Raw genomic sequence first — 14,462 nt, 5'->3', positions numbered from 1 at the left:
TATTAGTTTTCTTTTCTCAAGCGCTAGGTGACTCTTGATTTAGAAATAAAATGGAGTATTATCAAATGTTTGATCCTTCGTCTTGTGTTACATGCATTTTATTAATAAGTGGTTGATGGCGTTTATAACGGTGAAAGAAAAACGATAGTGATCATTATCATTAATTTATTGCTACCATAAGGTAAACGCGTAGAAAAAGAATGAGGGATAAAATCAAATCATCCATTTCCTTTTGGATCTTTAGAGAATTTTTCAAGCAATGATGACATTCATTTGTTAGGTTAGATTGCAATAATTGCCATTAAATTGCTTCTTATTGTTATGCATTTTTAAATAACTTTAACGAGATATTAAGCATATGCGTGCTGCCATAAGATATACCAATGTTTATACTTTCTTCGCAGTTATGGCTTTTTCTTCTACATTCAAATATTATATCGGTACTTTCTTACAAGTGGAACGAAGTTTGCCGCTTTAACGAACTTTTCAATTATGGTTTATGATTACGTAGCCTTCCATAGGGAGAAAGGTATACATAATAAGTGTTGCGGTGGAAAGTTTTGGTGCATTAAGGTATTATCTTTTGAGAAGAGTATATCAACACATTTCTATTAACAATATTAATTAATCATATTATTGACATTCTTCTATCATAGGATATTTGCGGAATTATATGCGCGGTTCTAACATGGTTGCTAATCATTTATGCGGAATTTGTAGTTATGGCTGTTATTCTTATCCCTTCTATAAATACTTTGTATTCAGGCCTAAATATGGCAGTGTTTCAATCATTAGCATTTTTGGCATTTGCTTCTCATTTAAGGACAATGTTTACAGATCCAGTAAGTAAGAAGATCTGTTTACGATGTAATTTGATAATAATGAAGTATTTTGTAGGGTGCCGTACCGAAGGGTAATGCAACGAAAAAGATGATACAACAAATGGGATTCCAAGAAGGTCAGGTTATCTTTAAATGTCCAAAGTGTTGTTCCATAAAGCCGGATAGAGCTCATCATTGTTCAGTTTGTCAAAGGTAAATTAATATAAATACTAATTTTACTCAAGTACTAGCTAGGTTTTAAGAGATGTATAGAAATAATGGATATAATTTTAGATGTATTAGAAAAATGGATCATCATTGTCCATGGGTAAATAACTGTGTCGGTGAAAATAATCAAAAATATTTTGTATTGTTTACCGTAAGTCATTTTTCTTCTTTAAAAATGAAGTATGCTGTAAGACGAGGTCAAAAAAAATGAGAAATATATGATGAATTTTCAGTTTTACATAGCAGGTATATCACTGCAGTCTCTTCTTTTGTGTATACAACAATTTACAACGTGTGTAAGACAAGAATGGAGAGAATGCTCGACATTTAGTCCTCCCGCTACTGTCGTTCTTTTACTATTTCTAGCATTTGAAGCACTTTTATTTGCCATTTTTACAGCTGTAATGTTGGGATCGCAGCTACAAGCTATTTGGAATGATGAAACTGTAAGTACGTACACATATTGTCAACGGCTTTACTATTTAGCAATTTGTTCAATTTGTTCTAGGGTATAGAACAACTTAAAAAAGAGGAAGCACGATGGGTTCGTAATAGCAGATGGAAATCCATCCAGGCCGTTTTTGGCAGATTTTCTATTGCTTGGTTTTCTCCTTTTACTTCGCCTCCAAATACAAAAAAGAAATTAGATGCCTACTTATATACCGTGTAATTGGGATATATGACCGTGACACACACAAATATCTAATACATGTAAATACATATAAGGTAAATATGACACATATGATTGTATCGAATGTATGCTTGTGTATCCGCGCATACATCATTTCTCTGTTTCTCTCTTTCAATATATATATTTATATTGAAACAACTTCAATGTGTGCATATATAGATATATAACGTGTAAATGCATATGTATTGTGTATGCACAAGCAGAAAATGTAATGATACTGTTTTCCAAAATATCATATATACAAGTGGCAATGGAAAATACATATTAACGATAACATTCCTTCAGAAGAATACTAATTATCCGACAAATATTTTAGAAAAACCTTTCCAGAAACAATTTCGTTGGAGTACAATTGAACTGCGATCTGTGGATTAGTTAATATGTTATAATTTTGCAAATTTTATGCAGTTTTTGTTATATTTTTATTATTTAAAGGAAAGCAATGCAAAGATTAACTCAGATAAAAAGTATAGTAACTATTACATATATAATAGTAGTATTATATATATATCTATAATAGTAGAAGTACTTAAGAGAAGCATAATTTTTAAATATTTACAAAAAATTTAAATTGACATTTATTTGTTGCGCATTTGACTTCGAGTTTTATATACATACACATCATATCTTCGTGTACTTATTGATTTAAGTACGATTGATTTAAGATGAAAGTATTTTAAGGAAATTATATGAAATTGCACGTGTTTGAGTACACGATCTACTATGTAGATAATTATTTGAGAAGAACAAAATATTTATAAATAATTAATTATTATTTGTTATATTATTTGAAATAATAATTTAACATGCCTTGTTTAATAAGACTTTTTCTAATGAAAGTAAGAGGACACTTTTTATGAAGATGGAAAAGAAAAACTACCAAACCTACAAAATAAAATGAAACTTTTTCTTCTTCTTTTATCCATCCAATGCAAGACATTCTTGTGTATACTATATATCGATTAAAATGTTCGATCTCTTTCTCTTTACGAATGAATAATATATATTTAAATATATTTAATAATTCTTTATCATATCGCGCTACAAACATAAATTATAGTATGAGAGAAATCATAACTTATAGAAATTAAAATAAATATTTCTTTTTTTTATATGAGGAATTCTCTCTATCGTATATTCGATAGGTCAGTGCTATATATATGTGCTATATTTCTTTATTTACGATCCAAAAATATGAATATTTCCAATTCGTTATATTTCACTCAATACTATCATTTTCTGCACGGTAATAGTAAAGTTATTAGGATAGAAGAAGCAGTGACCTATCTTGACATATATTTATATTACAGCTAAGAATTGGAAATTTATTTGGCAAAATGATTTGCTTTAAAATAATATATTCCAATAATATTTAATATGAAGTATTACAGATTTAAGAAATGAATATATCTCTTTTATTTACATACGCTATGGATGACAAAGATGGAAATTATATATAAATAGTATTAATTTCCGAATATTATTCGAAAGACTGCTTGCAAAAATGGTACATGTACTTTGTATTTATATTTCATTTAGAATTGTTTACAATCATTTAAAATAAATAGGATGAACAAATGATCTCCTAATCGTACGAAAGACTGAAACACAGTGTTGATTGTCGCTCGAGCATATCTGACATTTAGACTACAAATATATTTTTTTTACAAAAGGTTAGTTTATATCGATTTGTTTTTTAGAATCACCTTTATAAAACACGAATCTCTATAATCTTATTAAATATTTGCCTTTTTAGTTATATAGAATGTATTTATGAAAATTTAATACACAAATTTCGCATTACCATTCTTGCATCCAGTTTCTTAATCATAAATTATTGTCGTAATTATTATAATGTCCAATGTGTACACGACAAGTAATATTTAGTAACAATATCAGGATAGAGAAATTAAAGATATTTTCATATATTTATTTTATATATCGTCAAATATATTTTGCACCTTTTAGAACAAGAAGAGAACAAAATATAAAAAGTCGATGCACTTTGTATACGCTATATCTCTTATTTATATTTGGATGTAATATGTGATATTTTATGCAATATTATACGTATGCAGAAAATATATTACTGCTAATATTATTAATACTAATCAGATATTATTAAATGGAACGATAATAAAAATTCTTCAATCATTTTTTTTTTTTCTTTAAATCGATATTTATGCCATCAAATTTTTTGTACTTTTATCGATTCTACAGTTTTCATTTCAAACGCGTTTGTGTCACGCTCTAGAATAATTTCAACGTGTAATAAATGCGCAAATATCTAACCAAACAATGGTAAGAATCATTTTTACTTTGTTTTTAAATAATAGTTCAAACATTTATCTCGAGTTCGAGAAATTTTCGTAGAAAAACTTTACCTATATTTAAATTTTGCGCGAAAATTTGTGATTTGAAATCTTTCGGAGAACCAATCAGCTTCTTTGCTTGTACGAGTAATGTATTAGTATCATCGAGAACTTCCAGTAGAGCAGTTTTTCTAATGTCATCTTAATTAAAAGTTAAATTATCTTCAATTAAATTGTCATAAACATATAATGATATAAAGTTATAAACTTGGAAATAAATATACTATTCCGATCGAGTATCTTTTTTTATTAGAGAAACAAAATGAAGTAACAGGTAAAATGCATCTCTATTATGTATTTATCGTAACACATTTAATTATAATATACTTTTATTAACAATATTATTGATTAAATAAGTTATTTTTTAATAGAACAATAGTAATAGTGTTAGGATTTTTCGTGATTATTATAGGATCGAGTTTGTATCTGCTTCGAAAGATTCGTAAGTATATTTTTCGTGGCACCCTATATGAGAAACTTTGCAGAGATCGGTGCTTGTTCGGTACAAATTAAGTAGCGTTATCTGTACGTAATAATATTATAACACTTTCGCATTTCGTTCACGGGTATGTAAACAGGTATGTAACATATTTAAAAAATATTCTTTCAATTGTGATTATGTATGGAGAATAATTAATAATATGTATACGTAATATGACAGCGCAAAAATTGAAAATGGAAGAATTATTTGTATTGAAGCCTGAAAATCTGGATCATTTGTTGCCACAAATAAAAGGGAATTTAACGTTTCCGAACGAGAAATCGCAAATGTCTGCTCTTGAACAACTAGCGAAACTTTTAAAAACTCAAGTCTCGGACATTCGGAGCAATATTTTCACGAAGCTTATTAAATTTGATATAATCTCGACTCTGTGCGATATTTTAAAGACTTTTCGAGAACCACTTCTAACGTAAAATACTTACAAATTAGTTTTTTTTTTTTTTTTTTTTTTTTATTTTAGAATTAACTAAATGATCGATATATTATTACTTTTGTCGATATTTTATAGTTCAGCTTTTGAATGCTTGGCTTTAGTAAGCGAATATCAAAAGTTTTATGAAAATCAAGTCGCTGTGGAAGCTGTTAGTTCTTTGTTTCATCTTGCGCATTACATCGAAATGTCCACCGATATACAAATATGTCCTTTGGAAAAGCTTCTTTCTGCTATTCGTAATATATTATTCAAGTACGTAAATATTTATGTATCTTATTAGAAACGCATTTTATTTTAGAAAAGTACTCGAAATTATTTTCTATATTTTCAGCGCGAGAAAGTTAGGAATTGAAATCGATAGCGTATGCTCTATCAATCAAATGTTTTCTTTTCTTAAGAACTTGAGCCAAAAATGTTTATCCCGTGTATTAAAGTTTATGATTATCGACATTTTAAATACCACACTCGAATCCGTAACGTTGGACGAGAATGAAAACGAAAATGGGAGATTGATTCTCGATGTTTGCATCGAGTCGATAAAATCGATGAAAGATATTGTAGAACATGATTACGAACAAGAATATGAATGCTATTCGAAGAAGAACGCTATTGTCGCTTTATGCTGTCTTTGTGCTACCAGCATTAGGTAAATTTCAACTTTAATTGCTTAGGACGGAATATAAATATGTTATATCTTGTAGATTTTGCGACAAAGATCATCTGACGGATGTTGACGAGGGTGGTAATATGACTCCAATGCAAGGCAAAGTATCTCTCGCAAAGTCTATTTATGCAATCGTCATTTATACCATTATGCCGTATGTTAAAGTAAGGGAAATACATTAAATATGAGTTTAATTAAAAAGCTATGTATTAAATAAACGTATATTTTGTATTTACTGACGAATAGAACGTGTCCTTTGATCAAGAGAATTCTCTTAAATGTTACGCTAGTTTTGTTTCATGTTTGAGTAACATGTATAATATAAGAGATTTCAAACGAGAGGATATAGCTAATCATTTAGTAGCAAACGGTTATCTTAAATATTTCTTACGTCTTAGCGCGCAACTTCCGTAAGTCTCTAATAGAATTAATTATTAAAGGTGTTTGCTTTTGTAAATATTTAATGCTTTTTTTCTTTTTTATTTCGATAATAAAATTCTTTAGATTACATCAACGACGAAATATATGCATCTTATTGACGCGGACATTAATCACTTTAGCAGAAAATTCTTTATCGATCGACAAATTACCCGAAGGTGTCAATGTATTTTCAAGTAAGATATTCGATGGACTTGTTTCTCTACCTAACGATGTTGAGCAGTGGACCGATATAGTTGCAATTTCCGATGATCGTAACACAGCTTTAATGATTTCCTTTTATTATCATTATCATGCCACCAGGGAGTGAGTTATTTTTCTTGTTATTTTCTTTCGTGTAAAAAAACCATTTTTGAAGATCGGTTATCGTTTGTTTATTTCAGACTTGATATGATTACGTTCGAATCTCTGATAAAAAGATTGTTAGATCTAGAAGATCTTGGATCGATAACTGTACCAACTCTAAAGCCATTATGGTTTTTATTTGCTGTGAGTTTATTTCTTTCTACTAGGAAGATTAAAAACTTTATTCGAAGCGCTAGGTTTGGTCTTGTTTTATTATTAAAAGATTTATTCTTTAGGTTTCATTTTTGTCTCACCCATCACCGGGAGAAAATTTTGAATACGAAAATGCAGTGAAAAAATTAACAATGGCTTTACAATATTTGGAATTAAGTCAATATTATACCCATCACATTGAGCTCCTACATTTTTGTTTAAAATGTCCAGAGATAACGAACGATTTGCGATACAGAGTAATAAATATGTGGTTAATAGAATCCGATGGGGATGTTCTACCTCTTTTGAAGCTCGATTGTCACAGCGTCGTTAAACATTGTTTATTGGTACATGCAACGTCTCCTTTCATTATATTATTTAATGAATTTTGAACAGTTGCATCTCTTTAAATCTATACATTTCATATCTCGCTCACTATATAAATAACCTTTTAAACATAGATTACAGTACAAAATGGCCTCGGTGAGGTAGTTAGCTTAGCTGTTAAAGGAATACATCAATCGATGCAGACTAGCAATTGCGACGAGATCGCTGATATAGTTTGGAACATGTTACCAAATGTCTTATTATCCGATGGTCCAAATCGAAGTATTCAATTTCAAAACGTTCAGTTTATACTTTCTGTAAAAACTATTGTCGTAACATCCATATTAACATATTACAATATTATTTATAGTTGAGCATATTAAAGCAGTGCTCGAATTATCAAATATGTCGGAACCCCGTAATTTACCAAAAAATACGATAAAAGTATGCGCGGATGCTCTCATCAAAATGATATTAACTGAAGATGTAGATGCATGTTTCCAGAAGTTACTTTTAAAGCAGACGTATGCCATACTTGTTGCTTGTATGGAACACAATTACTTCAAAAGTGAGTTGCACCGAAAGAATTTAGCTAATTGTAAAACAGAATATATGATATAGAAATATATAATACTTAAATAAAGACTTTAATTAAAAGAAAACATTTACGTTTGACAGTTCTTTCAAAATACGTAAATGAGACAAGATTATTAGAGAAATTACATGATTATGCGTTTTCTGAAAACGAGTTAACGTTATCTGCAATTTCCTTCAAATTCCTCACTTTTATTATCCACTTTCAATCGCTATCTTCGATCGAGGTAAGAAAAAACAATGATAAATAATAATCGACTACTGCAAAAGAAAAAAGAATATTTTGGGATTAAGAAAAGTAACGTAAGGGATTTTTTGTTTACAGTGTGATAAACCTATAACGATCGAAATGAATCATCTACGTGTTCTTTTATGGATCTGTCAAAAGTCTCAACTCGTTTGTCCGAATGCTCTTGAATTTTTACACGAGTTATTGAACCAAAACAATTCAGGAATGGTTGTAACATTGAAAGATGTTTCCTTTAACGCAGCAGGTAGAAATGAAATGGTAACGATCCTAGATATTTATGAGATGCTTCATGTTATTCATTCAAAGGTGAGTTAGCGTAAAGGTATTGTAAACGAAAATCATAAAGGATAAATCAGTCAATTTAACCCTTTGATCATTTTCATGGTAGAGTACTACAGCGGAAAGAGAGATTGTTTATCAATGTCTAGTTGACGTTCTCCAATTTTGCCACGTCAAAATAGAGACCCTGATGTATTATCTATGTACAGCAATTAGTAATTACGACCTCGTCATTGGAATAGCAAAATCTCGATCTTTATCTTCACATTTTCTTCAATTCGTCACCACTTGGCTTCGATTTCGAAAGATATATGGCGACGACGAAGTACCGGCTAACTCAAGATCCTTGTTTAAATCACCATTTGATGAAACTATGGAACAATTATCAGAATATGTGAATTTTCTTCAATCGAAAGACGAAGACGAAGCGTCCTCGAAATTGTATCATGCGGTGAGATCGTATCGCTTGTATATATTTTTAATATAACATTCACATATTATTACTAAATCGTTACAATATTTATTTCATTATGTTTGTTTAGTTATCCTTCTTCAAAAATTACAAGATTTCGTCAACTCGTATCATTGGATGCGAGGAAGGTGAGGATTTTCAATATTTTTTTTTTGTTTTCTTTTAATATGCTGTGCAATATTCTATTGGTATTAAAGTTATTTGTGCATACAAAAAGTAGAAAAAGATTATCTAATTGTCGAATCTCTAAATGTCGTCGTCAAAGATGTGTGTAAGACGGTTTTTTTTTTTTTGTATTCTTTAGCTGGATCTTCTTCTCCAATCTCCACTTGTTCGTCGTCAACGTAAGCAGAACGAAGGTTGACTTTCCCAAGATAGTAGTTAGCAATAAATACATCGACGTTTCAATTGGTCGAAAGGTATGGCTTATTTATTTGCGCGGACGTCCGTTACGTTGCATAAAACAGCCCTTAAATGAATTTAACCTGACGTCGATTTCTCCCTCCTCCAGCTAAAACGAGTGGTATACTTTGAAGAAATATTTTGTGTTTACAGATATGTGACTTGTTTTTTTTCTTTACGTCTATAATATTATATCATATTAATAATAATGTAATTGAATTTAATGATGAATATACCTGATCGAACAAATAAATTTCTTTATAGCAAGAAGGAGAAACGCACTCCCGGATGCATCGTGTTTTGGCGACACTGCTCGCCTGTTGCGATAACATTTTACAAGCGCCGCTCTCTTCGCAAGCTTGCTCGAATTGTCGGAAGAGGAATTCCTACGAAAGAAAGCGTCATTCATTCTATCATATTTATTTTTAACGTTAAAGATAATCTATTGTACTAAGTACGCGGAAATATCAGACAAACGTTACATTTAGCCGAAGGATTATATTTATTTAAGGATTACACGCGTTAAGATAGAAAGATTCGACATATCTAATAGGAGGGAGCTGCAAGCTGCGGATTAGCGTAAAGTTTTTACCCTCCCTCTTTCTCTTTCTCCCTATATATATATATATACATATATATGTATCTTTACCGGCCATGCAGCATCGTAAAAGCGTCACCTTTTAAGTGATAGTTGCCACTGCTATAACCTGTATCAGCGTTCTGCAGGATATCTAAGAGGCGGAAATAGACGTACGATAAGAGGGACTTACGTTCTTGGTAGTCTCTTTGTAGGGGTACTCTGGAAACGTGAAAGTCTTGGTTAGGGATGTCTGCCCTTCCTTAAAGTGTCCGATGACGAAGATCAGACTGAGCGCGAACGCCACTTTCGGCGCCATCTTGGATGGCCACCGACGATCAATAGAGGAGGATGGCGCTTCCTTTCTCTCTTTCTTTTTCTTTCTATTCATTTTCTCTTTTGCTGGCGCACGCCCGCGCTTTCCTTAAATTTCAAGAAAAACGTTGAACTGGTCGAGATGTAATTAAAAGCAAAAAGTAAGATTACGAACGAACGAACGAACGAAAACGAATAGAAAAAGTGATTGATTCATTTGATCTACGATCAAGATCATTTATAAAGAATCATTCATAAGACGTTGAGAAAGACGGGGATTACTAGGTGGAACGCGAAATTATCGATACCTTTGCGTATAATATCGCAGCTATGATAGAATTTATTGTTTTTGGCTCGTTCGCTCGAAAGAGACACGATGTCATGTTGTTTTTGTTAGTTTAAGCGTAGTGCACTCTACTCAATATCGGAATTCTGTATACACAATTCGTATCATTAATTCGAAGTTATGGCATTGATTGCATTCAATTTGTTTCTATTCGGCAGTTCACTTATTTTCTATAGGACAAGTTCTTCACGAGTAATGTGAGAAAGTACGAGTCATTTTAGCTAATATTCGTTAGATGAAACAGGTAATCATTATTGTTTTGATATATCTTATTGCTAAACCTATAACATACTTCTTAATATTTTTTTGGATACTGTTTTACATTAAAAGAATAAAATAGTAGTAAACGGATGAGAGAGAAAAAGTTTTTTTAGAAGTAGAAACGACGAACGTGAATGTTTGTCAATGCCTTGGCAAGAATCCAAATTCAGAGCCAGTACGAACCTGACCCCGAAAGCAACAAGTACAATTAAGGTTTAGCTGTCCTAACGTAAATTGATTCACGTAGGGGTCTCACACATGTTGACAATAATATTTTTTAAATGTATCGGCCAATTGTTCGAGACTAGACTAAACGCAATATCCTGTAGCAGAAACATATTCTTAGATCGAACATCTGTGTGTATGTTGTATATTTAATGTTTAATCTCTTTTCCGAAATTTGTTCAGGAACGCGTAACGGCCCGAAAAGAAATTTTACGGTCGATTAGATAGAATTTTATTCCATTACGAAGGTCCGTGCACGAGCTCGAGTTTATTCCTTGATACCTTCTATGAATACTTAATAAAAAAAAAAAAAACACAGAAATAAAAACCGAATTTCACATATTCGTTTCACGTACTTTCATTGTAAATTTGTCGCAAAGAGAGAAATTTATTTTTCGTTGACAAAAAATCGCGTGCGTTCGAAGATTTTGGATAGGTGCGCATATATACATTTTTCATTTTTTTTATAATAATTCTTTTTTTTTTTTTTCTATAGAGAACCAATCAAATCTCAAGTCGTTCGTTAATTACAAATTAACTCGATTAGAGAATCTTGTTACGCGTAATCCCTTTCGTTGAAACTTTAGATAAATTTATTACACAATGTCACTTTATCATTCGTCGACGTTCGCGGTGTGAATTATGGATAGGTTCGGACACGTTGCTACCCTAGCGCGTGCAGCATTGCAACGTTAAGAGAGACGGCAACGGAATAAAGGGAACCGACGTAAACGAAAATGTTTGTTGAACAGAAGTTACGTGGATGGAATTTTAATGCTTCAATGAACAGCTTTTTCAAATTACAAACCTATATTTTTTTGTACAATTGAGTTTTAGTCATTTGTTTTTCGTTCGTTTTTTTTTTTATGTCCATAGGTAGGTATTGTTTGTGTCGTAACGAAAAAGAAAGACACTTGTGGCAAGAGTATCTTAACTATTGTATTACTCTTGGATCGGAATTGAAGAAATCGGTCCTGTACTGGATGGACTTGATGATTGGTCGAGGGGACATCGTGGGTTTAGGTGCGCGCGCAAACTCCGCGCGCTAACACGCTAGAAAACGAAGGAACGCGCGTTCTCAGAATCGTGCGAGACTTAGAACCGATCGGACGTATCAACACATTTCTTCTTTCTTACGTCTTCTATACATTTATATATGTATATATATATATTAAAACATATTCGTAAATATATAAACGTCGCGTCGGTTATTTATCACGAACGTGATCTTTCGTCTATCCAATAAAAAGTGTTATACAAGAAACGAGAAGTTCATTTATTTTGTGTATACCTGGGCATACCTTTTTTTTACCCGTTGTTTACTATACAAATTGATATCTTTGTGTCTTGACGTTTACGAGAAACGTACGTGAAATCACTTCTTAAGAGAAAGAGAAGTGTCATTGTTTCTAAAGGAAACAGATAAAAGAAAGAAAGAAGAGGAAGCAGAATCGTAACTCGTCAAAGATCGCCCTGCGATCTTCGACGAGCGCGAAACTCTGCGAATCCTGGAGCTTGGAAATAACAGACGAGGAGGGAAGAAGGAGTACCTCTTCAATTAGATCTATTACTTACGAATCGTAAGTTTATTTCTTATTATTATGCTTTTAACTTTACAAACGTATTCTTTTTCTTATAAACAAGTTACACTTTTGTGTTATTTATTTTAACAGATAACAACGAGTTTATTGATTAATAAACGAGCTTTCTTTTCCGTTCTTGAAAATATTGCGAATTTTTCCAATTCTCAGTTCTCGTAATATATATATATGGTAGAAGAGTATTATATAATAAAGTATAATAGAATATTTTTTGTACGCGCAATTTTTATTTTCACTCTGCCTGTTGAAAAACAACTTAGACGTTTATGCGATATAAATTTGTTGATAAACAAATCCTACGACCGAAGGACGAATTGTTATTTTTAGTAACACCGGAATATTTTCGATCGTCGCATGAACGATAACCGAAGAAACTCGCGCGACGGTTCTTTCCTTCATCCATTTCCAGATTCACGTTCAACCGGATCTACAAATATGACTGAGATATTGATCAAGATATTGTCATTAATGCATTTTCTGCAATAAATATACATCTTTTGCTATTACCTCAAATATTTATTTAAGATACATAGAGAAAAAGAAAAAGAAAAAATATCATTAACAATTTAATGTATCTGCTTTTGTTTATTATTACATTGCCACGAAAGCTGACAGTATAATTCAAATTATTTGCAAGAAGAAGAAGAAGAAGAAGAAGTTTGATAGTTAATTAAAATGTTTAAGTAAATCGTGCTCGTTTTGTATTTATTTAAAAATGGGAATACGACCGTGACTAATTTTTTGATTGTATCGAGGGAAAAATTAATAAATTAGACGTATCACTTTTTTCCCATTTTTTTGTTTTTTTTTTTGCTCATGGGCATTGAAGCGAATCAACTCGATGGACATCGATCGATCGGCGTGATTCCCGAATGAATGAATGAATGCATATACACGTAGTTACACATGCATATTTTACTTTTGCAAATGTTCATCCCTTAATTTTGTAAGACTCGGTTTAATTGTTAAGGTTGAGGGTTACTGACCCCTTCCGACAAATCAATTGATCGGTTTTTTTCTATTAACATTTTTCCTTTTACATATTTCAAAAATGAAGCACACATATTTTTTTCCAAATGGGAAGAAAAAAAAGTAGAAGACTTTTAAAGACTAGCTTTTCCGGAGAAACGTGTCTCTAATGCAACGCTCTTTCGTGCTTTTTTTTTTTTATTTTCTTCTTAAGTTTTGCGGATAGAAAGAAAAGAGTAAAGAAAGTGATGGTTGTACTCTCGTTGAGTTAATATTACGTCTAGGAATAAAGGAGTAAGTCCGTTGAAAGGGCGAATATGGCAATGCGGTATTGGTGTATGGTACAAAGTTTCAAAACTGCTTTGAACTCGTCTACGTTCGGAAGTGCCAGTCTCAGGTGATCGGTAATCGAAACGATACTTAACGACGATCAACTTTGTCCGAGTATTAAGCCTTTTGGGTTAGCATAGTCGCTTTTGTAGGCAAAAAAGAATCCATTTTCCTTTCTCTCTCTCTCTCTCTCTCTCTCTCTCTCTATCTCTCTATCTGCATTCAAATTTATTTCGCGTGTGTTTTCCTACCATATAGCTGCTGCAAGCTTTTTATTTTCGATTTTACGTGCACTTAATCTATACTATCGTACGAGTGACCGAACGAATATAATATGTAGACGCGAAAACAGAAGTAAGCGTATATAATTGACGATTTATTAGATCTCATTTAGTTGCTCGATTAAACATCGACCGAGACCCGTCAACAACGATCGTGCCAAGGCTTTGAAAAAAAATATGCGTAATGTCGTAGTACATTCGACATCTTCCTTTTACCTTTTCTTTCTTTCTTTCTTTTTTTTTTGCGTGTAAACACTAGAATTGTGAGAGAGTAAAAGAAAGGATCGAAGGAAAGAGACCAATGGGGAGAACGATCGAGGCTTGTGGATGTTTGCTCGATGCAATATCGGACCATTGCTCCAGGAGATATAGTCGAGGGTATTAAAAACCAGTTCCGATCTTTTGCCATACTCGCATATATTCGATCAAGCGCGCTACGATCTTTCTTTACAAACGATATTCTCCGAAGTTATTCTTTTGTGAGAATGTCATTTTTTTTTATGAACCTTATAGAAAATAGTAATTTACCTTGAAGAAAATGCGGCTATTTTTTAATATGACTCACATACAAATATAATATTATTCG

General features: G+C 31.8%; 4 protein-coding genes and 1 long non-coding RNA gene across 6 annotated transcripts in view; 4 read left to right on the top strand and 1 right to left on the bottom strand.

Moving 5' to 3' along the window:
• Window positions 1-36: 36 nt before the first annotated feature.
• On the top strand, window positions 37-1,775 carry LOC106793465 (palmitoyltransferase ZDHHC3). 2 transcript variants are annotated; one of them, XM_014760433.1, is made up of 7 exons: window positions 37-181; window positions 405-573; window positions 657-842; window positions 898-1,034; window positions 1,116-1,200; window positions 1,283-1,495; window positions 1,558-1,775. In XM_014760433.1, the coding sequence occupies exons 2-7, from the start codon at window positions 493-495 to the stop codon at window positions 1,717-1,719; spliced, it is 864 nt and encodes a 287-aa protein (XP_014615919.1). In that variant the 5' UTR covers window positions 37-181; window positions 405-492; the 3' UTR covers window positions 1,720-1,775. The 2 variants fall into 2 exon arrangements, with proteins under 2 accessions (XP_014615919.1, XP_014615918.1); XM_014760432.1 differs by having other exon boundaries at window positions 37-280.
• Window positions 1,776-4,747: 2,972 nt separating this feature from the next.
• Window positions 4,748-6,862, top strand: LOC106793464. Its single transcript, XM_014760431.1, has 4 exons — window positions 4,748-5,023; window positions 5,123-5,299; window positions 5,379-5,693; window positions 5,749-6,862. The coding sequence occupies exons 1-4, from the start codon at window positions 4,767-4,769 to the stop codon at window positions 5,891-5,893; spliced, it is 894 nt and encodes a 297-aa protein (XP_014615917.1). The 5' UTR covers window positions 4,748-4,766; the 3' UTR covers window positions 5,894-6,862.
• On the bottom strand, window positions 6,509-9,909 carry LOC106793467. Its single transcript, XR_001382426.1, has 3 exons — window positions 9,742-9,909; window positions 9,208-9,357; window positions 6,509-9,080 (listed from the first exon to the last, which is right to left on the bottom strand). It is a non-coding gene; the product is annotated as an uncharacterized LOC106793467 (long non-coding RNA).
• Window positions 7,898-8,760, top strand: LOC106793466. The gene is made up of 3 exons (XM_014760434.1): window positions 7,898-8,124; window positions 8,207-8,548; window positions 8,640-8,760. Exons 1-3 carry the CDS (start codon window positions 7,918-7,920, stop codon window positions 8,733-8,735), a joined length of 645 nt encoding a protein of 214 aa, XP_014615920.1. The 5' UTR covers window positions 7,898-7,917; the 3' UTR covers window positions 8,736-8,760.
• A 1,900-nt stretch (window positions 9,910-11,809) lies between the features above and the next one.
• The window catches only part of LOC106793443 (RNA binding protein fox-1 homolog 2-like), an 80,780-nt gene continuing 78,127 nt past the window's right edge, over window positions 11,810-14,462 (top strand). The window contains exon 1 of the mRNA XM_014760359.1: window positions 11,810-12,275. The gene's annotated coding sequence lies outside the window, so the exon portion shown is untranslated. The remainder of the gene's footprint in view (window positions 12,276-14,462) is intronic.

The sequence above is a fragment of the Polistes canadensis genome, unplaced genomic scaffold, assembly GCF_001313835.1.
Source record: "Polistes canadensis isolate GaletaPanama2010 unplaced genomic scaffold, ASM131383v1 scaffold_14, whole genome shotgun sequence".
Taxonomy (NCBI): Eukaryota; Metazoa; Arthropoda; class Insecta; order Hymenoptera; family Vespidae; genus Polistes; species Polistes canadensis.
This window is presented reverse-complemented; position numbering and strand designations above follow the sequence as displayed.

What these genes read in the sequence shown, in the direction of transcription:
- LOC106793465 (XM_014760433.1), top strand. Translation starts at nt 493, where the DNA reads ATGGTTTATGATTACGTAGCCTTCCATAGGGAGAAAGGTATACATAAT. An exon ending in GGACAATGTTTACAGATCCA is followed by an intron (nt 843 to 897) that starts GTAAGTAAGAAG and finishes AGTATTTTGTAG; the next exon opens with GGTGCCGTACCGAAGGGTAA. An exon ending in AATATTTTGTATTGTTTACC is followed by an intron (nt 1,201 to 1,282) that starts GTAAGTCATTTT and finishes ATGAATTTTCAG; the next exon opens with TTTTACATAGCAGGTATATC.
- LOC106793464 (XM_014760431.1), top strand. Translation starts at nt 4,767, where the DNA reads ATGACAGCGCAAAAATTGAAAATGGAAGAATTATTTGTATTGAAGCCT. An exon ending in TTTCGAGAACCACTTCTAAC is followed by an intron (nt 5,024 to 5,122) that starts GTAAAATACTTA and finishes GATATTTTATAG; the next exon opens with TTCAGCTTTTGAATGCTTGG. An exon ending in ATTCGTAATATATTATTCAA is followed by an intron (nt 5,300 to 5,378) that starts GTACGTAAATAT and finishes CTATATTTTCAG; the next exon opens with CGCGAGAAAGTTAGGAATTG.
- LOC106793466 (XM_014760434.1), top strand. Translation starts at nt 7,918, where the DNA reads ATGAATCATCTACGTGTTCTTTTATGGATCTGTCAAAAGTCTCAACTC. An exon ending in TTCATGTTATTCATTCAAAG is followed by an intron (nt 8,125 to 8,206) that starts GTGAGTTAGCGT and finishes TTTTCATGGTAG; the next exon opens with AGTACTACAGCGGAAAGAGA. An exon ending in CCTCGAAATTGTATCATGCG is followed by an intron (nt 8,549 to 8,639) that starts GTGAGATCGTAT and finishes ATGTTTGTTTAG; the next exon opens with TTATCCTTCTTCAAAAATTA.